The sequence below is a fragment of the Triturus cristatus genome, chromosome 1_2 (assembly GCF_964204655.1).
Source record: "Triturus cristatus chromosome 1_2, aTriCri1.1, whole genome shotgun sequence".
Classification (NCBI taxonomy): Eukaryota; Metazoa; Chordata; class Amphibia; order Caudata; family Salamandridae; genus Triturus; species Triturus cristatus.
In genome coordinates, this window is record NC_140580.1 from 868761944 (window position 1) to 868775282 (window position 13339).

General features: G+C 43.6%; 1 protein-coding gene across 1 annotated transcript in view; it reads left to right on the top strand.

Annotated features, from left to right (window-relative positions):
• The window catches only part of TTC34 (tetratricopeptide repeat domain 34), a 625964-nt gene that overhangs the window by 72906 nt on the left and 539719 nt on the right, over positions 1-13339 (top strand). The window contains exon 3 of the mRNA XM_085609186.1: positions 1765-1990. Coding sequence (XP_085465312.1) covers positions 1765-1990 — 226 coding nt within the window. The remainder of the gene's footprint in view (positions 1-1764; positions 1991-13339) is intronic.

Below are 13339 nucleotides of genomic sequence, written 5' to 3' on the forward strand. Positions count from 1 at the left end.
CATTGTGTTTTGGGCTGTGTCCTGACGCGGGCACTAGGCCTATCCACACAAGTGAGGTACCATTTTTATCAGGAGACATGTGGCAACATTGAATAGTAGACCATGTGTTGTTACCAGTTGGATTTGCTCCTAAACGCCATATCTTGTGCCCATTTAAGGAATAAATAAGTTTCTGTGATACCCATTTTTACTCTACATATTTCACCATATGAATTGGTTTATACTTGGTATACAATGAAAAAACACTGTACTGTGCAGCTCAGTGATTTGCTCTGGATACTTTGTGCTCTTAGAGAACCAACAATCCCTATATATCCCCTTAACCATCAGGGTCTACAAGACATAATGGTATATTGCTTTTGTAAATAGGCCACTGTGAGAAAAATGTACACAAGAATTGCTGAATTCTGAATTTTGCTTACTTTAAGAAATCTATTGCTCGCCAGGATCACCCATGGGTTTCACACTGGTTTCCACCACAAACTGGAAGTAGATTGAAAGCAAAAAAAATAAGAACAATGGTCTTCTTTTTAAAAAAATGCCAAAACTGTGGAAAAAAATCATTGTTTTTTTTTGTTTCAACTTTGCATGTCCCTGAAAGCTGGGAAGATGGTGACTTTAGCACAGAAAACATTTTGCTGATGCCATTTTTAGGGGAAAAGAACAGTCACTTTTTTGTGGCACACTTTTTTCCTATTTCTCCCAAAAATCTCAAACTTTAGCTATATTTTGTCCATTTTCTCGATCCCCTTCAGGGTAACCCACAAACCCTGGGAACCTTTAGACTCCCTAAGATGTTGGAAAAAAAGGACACTAATTTTGAGTGGATTTCTCATGTGATAAAGAAGGTGTAGATCCCTGAGTGCCTACTGCTCAAAATAGTCAAATTAGGGCTCAGCAATGGAGGGGGACAGGAGAGCTCCAGAACTTAAGGGGTTAATACGTGCGTTTGCCCATGATTATTATTGATTATTGCATTCGCGTACAAGTCCTGGTGCTTTAACATGTGGCTTGTTAATCTTGTACCTCTGACGAAACCAGTAGACTTACCTTATATATTTGTTTAACCCTTTGGTGGTCCAAGGTGATTACCTAATATCATCTATGGCATTTTCCATCTGCCTAATGCATATATTTGTCAATTAAGGCGTAGTATTTAGCAGTGTGTGTGTAATAAATGTATGCTTCCATTTTCTAAAAAGAAAATACTGACTGGACAATCATTTATTGAGTGTTATTACTGCTTGCCAGCAAATGGTGATTACTAGCCCACACCACCTCTCCTGTGTAGGCCTTGGACTACTCAGCTTCACAACTCTGAGAGAGTCAATTGGGGTGCTTGCTTCCCAATAAGGGGAAATTGTGGAACTATTACTTGTACAAACCACCCAATTAATAACCCAATTTTCTACAACCTCTTTTTTGTTTAAAGAATAACACTTTACATTCTACCATAGACATAGTTAGATTGTCATCAATTTTATGAGACATTTATGAACCCTATCAATAAATGTTCTTACTGAATTGCGGTAACCAGCTAGTAATAGAAATGTTTTAATACACTTCCTGAAGCAGTCTTGAATTTAGCATGTGATGCATTTTCTGCGGTATACATGCATTGTGTGTTTTTTAGGAAAATATATGGAATGTTTGCATTTTATGTATCACTATTATTGCTTTTTTGCCTTGTAATGCATTCAGAAATTAACTATGAAGATAATTCAGCCCCTTGATCTGCTAGTTCATATGTTTCATACACTGCAGTGATGCTTCGGGGGTACACCTGCTTGCATCCCTTCTCATGGAGCTGGATCCTGGGGATGAGGTCTCCCGCATCCTTTGCACTGATGCGCTGTACCAGCTGGACCGAGTGGAGGAAGCCCACAAGATGCTCTTACTGACCCTCAGCGGCAATCCTCAGCGATCAGCGGTCCTGGCCAGGCTCGCCCTGCTGCAGTTCAAAAAGGGATTCATATATGATGGGAATCAGGTAAGCGGACCCTATGCTTGAAAAGAGGCTGCAAGGCAGGCGATTTAGTTAACATAGTAGAATCATTCATTTTTACAGCAGAATTATTTCCATTAATGTCAAATGAAAATGTCCTATATGTGCCACCATGTATTTATTTGTAATATTCATATTAATCATTCGTTAAAGGTGAAATCCTTGTTCAATATAAACATACGTCATTATGAAAGACAGTTCTCTTCAAACGCTTTGGACCCAGGGAGTCCAATGTGTTAAAATGTACCTTATTGGTAAAATGAGCCACTGTTAGATGGGTGATTTTTCTTTCATGACCAAAATGAATGTGTCCGTCTGTAACGTAACTGGTGCTCATGTGAAGCACTCTGATACCTTTGGGTCGAGTTAGCGCTATATAAAACTTTTTTTAAATAATTAAAAATGAAAACAATCTACTATTTATAATTCAAGTCGCAGCCTAGGTACACATGATTAGCATGAAACCACTACCACCACCACCAAATTCACGCCACAGTCCGAATGACAACACAAACACAAATTTGCCCCACAGAACTTAACGACCGGGCTGCAGGGATGGATATGGATTGGGTTTAGCACAAGATTATCGATGTACAGAAATGCCGAGCTGCAACAACATCATTTGTGTGGTTAAGTATCCACAGGTCCTAATGCAAGCAAAGGAAATGTGTCTGGTGCCTTCTTGTTGGAGAAGAAAAGGCAGCACTATGTGGGGTGCAATGGGCACGTCGCAGTCCGCCACTGCACCTCCTGCACTAGTGATAGATACGCCACTGAACTATATCGACTGCAAGCCTCAACCTGCACAATTCTGTCAAAGTTGATGTGGAATTGGGATTGTAAATCTATGATTTCCTATATGTGCTTACCTGAATAATAGTGGGCAAGTTGTGCTCTATTTTGTTGCTGGCAGTGCTTAATTTGATTTGGTGGTCGACACCAGCACTTATATTTCAGCACCGGCACTTATGACATTCTGCCACATGGTGGTGTTGTCTGCATAATTAGGGATGAACACACCAACAGCTGTTTATTAATTGACTTTAGATTATTAATGACTAATACCTGCCACCCAAGCACTTTAATAAGGGGCCTGGAATATTATGAATTGTCACACTTGTTAGAGTGTGAGGGTTAATAGTTCTGTTGGTTCTGTAATTGGCAGCGCTGGCATGGGCATTGGATGGAGCAAACTGCAGTGGCCACTTGACAAGGACCCTGGCACTTATGTTTTTTAATATATAAACTAAGCACTGGTTGCGGTTCCATATTTTGGCATTCACCCTCACATTGTGATGCATTGCATAGACTGAATATTACCAAGGTGTGCAGAAGCGCTCTGACAGAACATGAAACAAGATTTCCTCAAAGGTAAATTATGCTAAAATAGTTTTGCAAATGAAAATACGTTTCCCAAAGTTTTGGAACGTCCTCCAGTGTGAGGCCAAATATTGGACATACTGTAGGTATTGTCAAAGTTATCTTGTTTGCAAGTGTTCCATATCAGCAGTGCTTAATTTGTGGAGGTGTTTGTAAAAGACAGGCACTGGCAGAGAATGATTTTTCATTATCAGTCAGAGCCAAAGAGAGAAAGGTCAGAAAAGGAGAATGAAGGAGGAAAAGATAGATAGAAAAACAGCAACCAAATGAAAAAATAGAGATTAAAAGAGCCTGAAAGAATAAGATGGGCACACTGAAATTGTAGGGAGGTGAATGTAGGACGCTGGGTTTCTGTTGCAGTAACCCCCCCACTTTTTGCCCGACTACTGATACACTTTTACTTGATGTGCAATGGGTCCCTGCGAATCAGGTTCCCAGGGCCTGTGTTCTTTCCCAAAATTGTACCTTGTACCACCAATTGGCACCTCTCTGGCCACATGTCAGTCCCTTGCAAAAGGTACCATGGGTACCAAGGGCACTGTGGCTAGGGAAGGCCTCTAAGGGCTGCATCCTTTATTGTGCCACCCTTGAAGGCCCTGTACCTTTACACACACACACACTGCTATTGCAGGTTGGGTGTTTTGGTGCAGAACAAAGTGAAGAGTCAACATGGCCCACATCTCTGTGTGCCATGCCTACAACCCCCTGCCCTGGCATAGGTCAGCCACCCATCTAGCTGGGTGCACTATACCAGTGGTGAGGGTACAGGTGCATGAGCCCTGTTCTTCTACAATGTCAAGACCAATTCTTAGGCATTGTAAAGCACAATAATGCCATTAAGAGTATATGGTGCTGGGAGTTTGTCATTACAAACTCCACAGCACCATAATGGCTTTACTGAAAACTGGGAAGTTAGGTATCAGACTTCTCAGCACATTAAACCCACACTGATGCCAATGTGGGATTTAATGAAAAATGCACTCAGAGGGCATCTTAGAGATGTCCCCTGAAAAATGACCAGCCTCTGGTGGATTCCCTGACTGGTACACACCAGTTTCCCACCACACGACATGTTTCTGGACCCCTGGGGTGGGAGCCTTCCCTCAATAAGCCCAGAAACAAAGCCTTTCCTGGGTGGAGGTGTTCATACCTCACCCAGGCCAGGAAGAGCCATCTGTGGCAGGGGAGTTTCAAAGTCCTTGCTACCTTTGTAATGTGACCCCAGCCTCTCCTACTATCAGGAGCAGGCCCCCTTCCTGTCTCCCCTCCTTTTCGACAGGAAGACAGGAGGGAAACATTAGCCAGCCCAGAAGGTGTGCCCACCTCTGCCAATCCCAGCCCTCAGGCGGGGGAGGCGAGGTGAAGCCCACTCTTCAGTGCCCGCCATCTTGCAGAGGAGACTGCAGAGAAGAACGGGCTTGGCCCCAGCTCTACCAGCCCGTCTGCAGTTTCCAGAGATCCTGTGCCAAAAATCACCTTGTCCAGCAGCCAGCGACCTCCAGAGCCCTGGGAGGACTGACTGCCTTCAACAAAGACTGGATCTCCTGTGAACAGCAGCTCTGTTCAAAAGAAACTCCCAAGACAGGCTCTGAACCTGCTGAGGACAAAGAAACCCAATGCCTGGAACCACCACTGCAGCTGTCGCCTACGGCCTGAGTTCGAGTGGTCCACCGGTCCAGGCCTGGGCATACTTCATGAAGTTTTGCTACGCGGAACTCTGCGAAGTTACAAAAAAACTCAGTGAAGTTCCATGAGTGGCAGAGTGCAGTGGGAACTGCAGTTCGTGCTGGTATTCCTGCTGCTCGGGTAGAAATTCTCCCCGAATGGTAGCTCGCGCACGTGAACTTACCTTTCGTGAACTTACCATTCGCGATCTCGAGCGGGTAAAAAACTCCGCTGCACATCACGAAGTGGAGTTTTCTGCACTCTGCGAGCTCCACGGAGTGCGGAGTGCATAAAACTCTGTAAACTCCGCGAACGGAGCGAAGTTCACCGCCCAGGCCTACACCGGTCCCAGCGAGGTCTCCTAGTTCTCCAGATTCTGAGTCCACCGTGGGTTGACCCCTCCACAACTCCTTGACCTCGTCTGTAGCCTCTGCACGGAGACCCCCCCAACCATGAGTGGCCCGGTATGGTGAAATCCGACCTCAAAAGACACCCCTGCATCCAGTCCCCTGCACCCTGGAGAAGAGAACCCGAGATGCACCTATGTCCCGAAGCCCTCCAACTTACCTGCCCAGCTGTTGGTTTCTCCCGGAAGTCTTCCTGGACAGAGCCTGCAGCCAAAATCAAAAACCGGCAACTCCCCTTGAAAGCAACAGGGCGCCCGATGCCAAAATAGCACTCTGCACCCAGCAACCCCTGCGCTGCTGTGGTTGCACCTTGTGTGCTAGCTCGGATCCCCCTTTGCCCTGAGCCTAATTCCAGGAGCTTTGCTCCCACAACCCTGCGGCCTGCTCGTGAGCAGCCACCAAACGGAGGTCCCTTATCCCCTATTGGATAACATTGGGCCTCAACACTCTGCACCCGGCCGCCCTAGTGGCGCTGAGGGTGTAGAAAGGGTGCATCCTTGACCCTGGGGGAACCCTTGTTCTAGCCCCAGAAACTCAATCCCATAGACCGATTACTTACCTGTTAACCGATACCTTAATTTCTCTCCATAGGAATACATTGACTGTTGTCACTTGAAAAATGTTTTTAGTGTGGAATTGATTTGTATGAAAACCTGAAAAACTACAACTGAGCAAAACTGATTTTACTTACCTTTTCTCTAGGAAGTGTCGCAGTTTGATATCTAGGCACATCACACTGAGTAGCAAAAGTAACTTAAAAAGTAATCTGAAAAGTAATTGAAAAGTAATCTAAAAAGTAATTTCAACATTTTAACCTACCTGTATTTCAATCAATTGCATTTGAACCTGCATTCAATTGTAAAACACTGCATACGATTTTGCAAAGCATTTATTTCACTTACTTATGCCAGGCTTGGCTTGGTTCTAGAAAGAAAATAACTTAATATTTTTATACAAACAAAATTGGTCTGAGTTCAGTCTTTGAGTGTGTGACATCATCTGCTGATTGAGTGTGTACAAAAAATGCTTAACACTACCCTCTGATGAAGCCTTACTGCACGCCCACACTACCACAAATAGAGAGTGAGGTGCTATCTACTTTCACCTATGCCTACCTTTGGGGTTCCACTGGAATCTGTGCACACTATACCTCATTTTAGTATAGTATATACACAGCCAGCTTCCTACAGTGGAAGAAAGGGGTATGAGAGTGAGTTAAAACTAGGCAATCTTGGTATTCTGCAAGCCTGGCAGTCGAGCTCTTAAGAAAAACTTTAGGACACTACACTTGTGTGTTTCTTTTTTTTTGTGAAGCACTGGACGGCAGAAGAGTGGGCCCAACTGCCAGACCTTACTGGAGAACAGATGGTTGACATGAACACTGCTGTGAGAGAGTTTACAGATAAATGATTATGCACACATGACACTCCCCAAGGCAACCATGACTGGGCAGCATCAGAACATATGAAGCATTGTCTTGATAACCAAATTGACACATCAGGTTATGGAACAGGCCAGCCCCACAATGTACATTGAGCATTTTGAGACACACCTACTCAGATTTATAAATAGCGATTAGCTAAAAATTCAAACATGTCACACAGCATGTCAGTGGAATCTGAATGTAATTTCTGACAGGTCTGTCATGCTCATGCAGTCCAATCGTGCAAGGCTCATACACTTCAATATCCAAAACAGCCATCATGTCTCAATGCCGGTGGCCAGAAAGGGCAGTCCAATTGATAACGTCAATTCCATGCCAGTGCCAAAACCACATAAACATGTTGTCCATCCAGATACGACCTGTGTCTCAAAACAATACAACTGATGCTCGTGTATGCCATGCACGCGTAACCCGTCCCTGCAGGTAGTTAAACTGTGCAATGCAGATAGTGTGGTACAGCCAGCATTCAGATATGATATTACTGTTTATGAAGGTTTATTGTGGCTGGACCTTTCTTTGGCTGCCCCCACTGGTACGACACATACTAGCCCACTACGTCTGTCTAGCTCTGGTTAGTTTTCCCAGAGCCACCACTCAGACTCTCGCCAAGCATGTCCTTGGATCACCTATTTCACAGTGTCCATCCTTGGTCCATGATAGAGAGGACGGTGTGATTCATGCATGGTGGATGAGGACAGCAGTCTAATTGTACATCTGGAAGTCTGACAACAGGACCATGCTCAACAACACATGACCCTCTTAATTCACACAGAAATAAAAGATGGAGGACGAGATTTACAAAATAAGGCTGTAAGAGTCCTGAATCAGTGCCATTTTGGCTCATGAGGAGGGTAGAATTTTAGGTGAACACAGTGTCACGGACATATTTTGGTGAACTGTTATTGAAATCTAGCTCAGTCGTGTCATCTGTGCCTCCCAAGTCACACATTCTGTATTCCGTCACAGTTCTGCTGCATTGCAAGCTGTGGGCGTATGTCCACGGTGGAGTGATATTACACAAAATCATCATAGTAGTGTTTTGTCACTGTGCATCTAGCTGTGTTCACGCACATCTCTATTTATGGATGTGTTGATTTCGGGAGTCAGCCTGTGTTTCCCATCACCTAGGAGAAACATTGGACGTTTTGTGACATGCTCCATTGGCAAGATGATGGATGAGCATACGCAGGTAGTGTTCTGTTGAATCAGGGGTAGATGTACGTCGAGGAATGTGTTGATCTATCTGTATCTTTAATGCCAATATGGCTCAAAGGCAGTCGCGGCTCCTGCAGGTACGCGTGGTGGGGAGGTGGGGCGGTGAGGGCGGGGGGGATGTCGACAGACAATGGAATAGGATTTATTTAATGTTCCCTATTCTGTCATCTGTGAGCATCCACCCGCCCCACCGCCCCACTGCACTTACCTGCAGGAGCTGCGACTGCTCAAAGGGTGTATGCTTGTACAATTGAGTTTTATTAACAGGCCGTATTAAGATGAGCAGCATCCAGTGCTTGATTTTAGCTGGTGGATGCAAGTGAGGAACAATGGCACTTTTTATTGGGGACCAAGACTTACTTTGAACCATCAGACTTTGACCTAGAACGAGAGAGAAAAATATCAAGGGGGAAAATAAGGAGGAAGTCAAAGAGGGAAAGCAGTGGTAAAGCGAGAAAATTGATTCAATGAAATTTAACCTATAATAGTAGTAGGCCACAAAAGTTTATCGGTGGATGACCTGCCCTTATTAGGATTAGGTGAGGAAGATAAATACGCAAAAGATATGTTATTGTGCCATGAGTCCCATAACTATGTTGTGGACTTCTTAGTTAATATATACTTATAGTCCCTGTCTTTAGAGTTTATTTCAATCCTTGAAAGCAGTTCATATTTCAGGAGATTTACTGGTACTGAAAGAATGGGAGAGTTCAAGGATAAATGATCTACATTTAGGACATTCCCTCTCAGCCTATTATAACTCTCTTTTGACGATATTGTCTCTACAATATGATGCTATTTTATCTTCATCAGTACCTAAAAGTCTATTCCAAAATCTCAGAATGACCATATACAGACAGAACCAGGATGTCAGACCACTCTCCTAACTTACAGCTTGCACCATAACCAACTTGGGCAAATTCAATATAATTTACAAGCTCTGCCCTTCTCTACTTTCCCAGTTCTACATGCCACTCAGAAATAGTATTTGAGATCCATGTAGGAACTTAGACTGGATTTATGCTTGAATAAAGTTAGCAACAGGTCAATATCAGGTCCCCAATACTCCCTAAATTTGCATAGCCCCTTTATAATCGGCAGTCCATTTACATTTACCATTTCACAGTGTGTTTTCCACTTTAGCTTGGAGGAAAAATACATACCATGGTATCAGTACAAGTCTACCATGTCAATCTTTGAGTTACCCAGGTACTACTTTACAGCTTTCTTCTTGTGTCGAAAAGCCAATATTCTTACTTTCTTCTAATTACCTACCAGTCTTTTCTGTGTACAATAACAAGACAATTAATCCAATTTTCTCTGGAGGCCAATTTGTGTCTTGTTCATGATTCCTAAATCATCAGCACAAAGCAGAAAGAAAACATGTCGGTCTCCCATCTTGAATCAAAAAGATATAGGGCCATATGTAGGTGGCATACACTTTACCGATTCTTAAATACCGAATGTTACCGATTCGGTATTTAAGAATCGGTAAAGTGTATGTAGGTAAAAATTCGGTAAATGTTACCGAATCGGAGTAAGTCGGTAATTACCGAATCGGTATTTACCGATTCGGTAATGAGGCATACCTTCCCATTGATTGAATCAATGGGAAGGTATGCCTCATTACCGAATCGGTAAATACCGATTCGGTAATGGGGGGAGCACATTCAAGGGTGGCAGGGTGTCACATTGACACCCTGTTGCACCCCTGATTCTTCCATGTGTGCACATGTGGCGCACAAACATGCCCTAGGGGCATGTATGTCTGCCACATTGCACACTTCACAGTGCACAAAAATGCATTTTCACACCTATTCGTCATTTACCACCAACTATTAGTTGGTGGTAAATAACGAATCCCCACACCCACCACACAGTCCCCCTACATCTCATTTCTGTATTCGGTATTTACCGAATCGGTAAGATTACCGATTCTGTAATTTTACCGATTCGGTAAATTACCGAATACAGAAATTATCCCCCACATAGCAAAAGCCTAAATACCGGTCGGTAACGGTATATTTACCGAAAATCGGCCGTTACCGACCGGTATTGGGCTACCTACATGAGGCCCATAGACTCTGTTAAGACCGTAGGTAAATCCCTTCAGTAAAGTGCAAATAGTGTTGGGCCAACACACAGCCTTGTCATAGCTGATTTCTTATCTCAAACGTTTCTGAAAGACTCCAATCTTTATCTAATTCCAATCTCTCCCAGTTCCCCGTGTGTTGTTCCTTCAAGATCCCTAGCAACCTTGTTGAAATATTAAGCTTCTCTAAGTTGTTCCACAGAATTTCACAATTTATTAGGTTGAATGCTGCCCTGAAATCTACAAAGCAACAAAATAAATTCCATTTACAATCAATTAGCATTCTGGCAATTGACCAAAGGCTGAAATAGTGGTCTGTCATAGAGTGCCCTTCCTTACATCCTCCCTGTTCAATCAGAATCAGGGCATTCTTATCCTTCAATATCCTAAGAACAAATTTCCATAAGCGTTTGCCCCCACATACATCAAGTGAATTAATCTATCATTCTTGGGGTCTGAGGATGGCCTTTTTTATGTATAGATTTAATGGTTGAACCCTTCTAATTTTTAGGCATTACCCTTGTTAAAGTTATTGCTGAAAATACCCTATGAAGGATCGTACACAACCAACTGATATTTGCCTTCATCATTATATCTGGGAGATTATCTGGTCCTGATGCTCTTGTCTGAGAGAGACCTTTGATAACTTCCTTTAAGGATCTAATACTGTACATTTTTAAAAGCTCCTTATCCACTTGATAGGTACCTGATTAAGGGCTGCATAACAAATTGCATATGTGTCTCCTAGATGATTTATCAGCGCTATGGCCGATACCATAACCCTGGGCGTAGCTAAGTGAAGTGCACTTTGCACTACACACGCTACGCATAGCTACGCGAACTGCGTAGTGCAGTAGGGAAATGCTGTTCGCAATGATTGCACAGTGCCGGATGCTTGTCCGCACTGTACACTCATTGCGAACGGCATTATGCACAGTACAAGTGGTCGTTTTCTGCCGCTCGAGTAGATTTGTACTCGAGCGGCAGCTTTCTCAACATGGACTGGTAGTTTCTCATCGCGAGCAGTCACAAGCATACGTGACCACTCGCAATGAGAAACCTGACCTCCCCGCGTTGAGAATCTCGCCTGGAGGTTTATTTTCCACGCTTGTGATTGGCAACTTGATGTTGGCGATCGCAAACAAGGAAAAAGTCTCACCGGGCTGTTAATTTTGCTCGCTCGCGGTCGCCAACTTGACGTTGAGGACCGCGAGCGAGCAAAAAATGCCCGCTACGCGTTTTCGCGTAGCGCGTAGTTGCTCAAACTATGCACACTCCGCAAGCGTAGCGTAATTTTCCGCCCAGGCCTACATATAATCTACTCTATGCTGGTTATTTTCAATCCAAAAATGCAACAATTACCAGAATTGCCTTACATCTTCATAAAATATTGCCTGTAGTATTGTTTTCCAGTTTGAATTATAATAAACCCTTTTTTCTCCTTTCATGTGATTTTTATTTAGTTGCCGTAGTCTACATATTTCACTCTCCACATATCCTCCTGCACTCTTTTCCACTGCCTCTCAGTCCCTACCTTACTCATTTGTTTTTGACATTCCAAGTCAAACCACTTTCAATTCCTGGATGCATATACCTTCATTAACATTCAACCCTGCATCTAAATTCTCTGCATTTCTTAATCATCTTAAAATATGGGCATTCCAACTCACTACTTGAAGCCTGTGCGGGAGAGTGGGATGTCGCTGGTCAATATCACTTTATCCCAGCATCTCCTGCTCATCTTGAACATAGCAATTCTATTGTTGGTCTTTTTTGCACCTTACCTTCTTATCCACAATCTCTCCTTATCTTCCTCTCCAAGTTGACCTGCTCTACACACTTGTTCCTTTTTCCACACATTTCTAATTTGTTCATTCTTTAAGGCAGCATGATAGTGCAGGAAGGCTAGGGGTTGGGGTTTTTCAATTAAATTATTAGGGATTGTTCTAACACCCTTCCCATTCACATCCAATTCTTCCTTTGTTATCAAAAGTATACTTTTATTTGCAGCTACCCCTACATGAGTGTTAGCATTCAACTGCATAAAGAACTACTTTACAACTATAGCCTTCCTCGTCTGCTCCTGGTAGCTCCCTCACATACGTCTTACTTTAATGCATTATTTAGCACAATAAACCCAGAACTATTGGCTCTTCCAATGCTTAATAAAATTGATGATAATATTTGCTGCAAACTTATTATGACCGTACCTCGGTGAAGCAGTATTAATTGTGTTGGATTATGTACCGTTAAAGTGGCACTAAGGGCCCGATGGACGTCCCTTTTTTTCACACGCCATCGGGTTTGCAAACTCATTTGCGCATGCAAAACATTATGGGCCATGTACAAAGCCTATTTAGCGAGTTACAATTTATTTGCGAGTCGCTAAATAGGTTTTGCAAATTATACAGATTTTTCTCATCTTTATTCCGGTTGTCAACTTGCGATCCTAGAATTTCCAATCCTCCTTTATTAAAAGTGGGCGGAGAGCTCCACTCCGCCCTTGGAGTCTGATGATATTTGCCTACTCCGCGTTACGCGAAGAACGCGGATTAGGCAAATCCCCGCACACTCCGCAGTGGACCGAAGCTGGCCCGCCGCCAACTCCACCCCCCCATTAATGATATAAGTCAAAAGTAATTTTAAAAAAGTTAAAACACTTACCTGTTTACTGCGGTGTCCCCGGGCTGCCCTCCTCCTCTTCTTCGTCATACGGGTATTGCTTGATAGAAGTGCGCATGCACGGGCGCACGCTTATGCACACTTCTAACAAGCAGTACCCGTATGGCACGAGGAAGAGGAGGAGGGCAGCCCGGGGATGCCGCGGTAAGCAGGTAAGTGTTTTTAACTTTTTTTAAATGACTTTTAACTTATAATATTAATGGGGAGGTGGAGGTGGGCGGTGTAGCGGAGCTCCACAGAGTTTGTTTCCAACTCCGTGGCCCTCTGCGTAGCCCCGCTACGCACACTATGCCCAGGGTTATCCTTTATCTGACGACTGAGGCTGGGCCTGCGACTGACTCTGCGTTGTTTGATATGACAGACTTAGATTTTGTGATGCTGGTCCTGGGGCTGATAATCCATCAGGGTACTCTTTAGATTAAAAAAGGGAAGTCTTAAAAGCCTTTTCT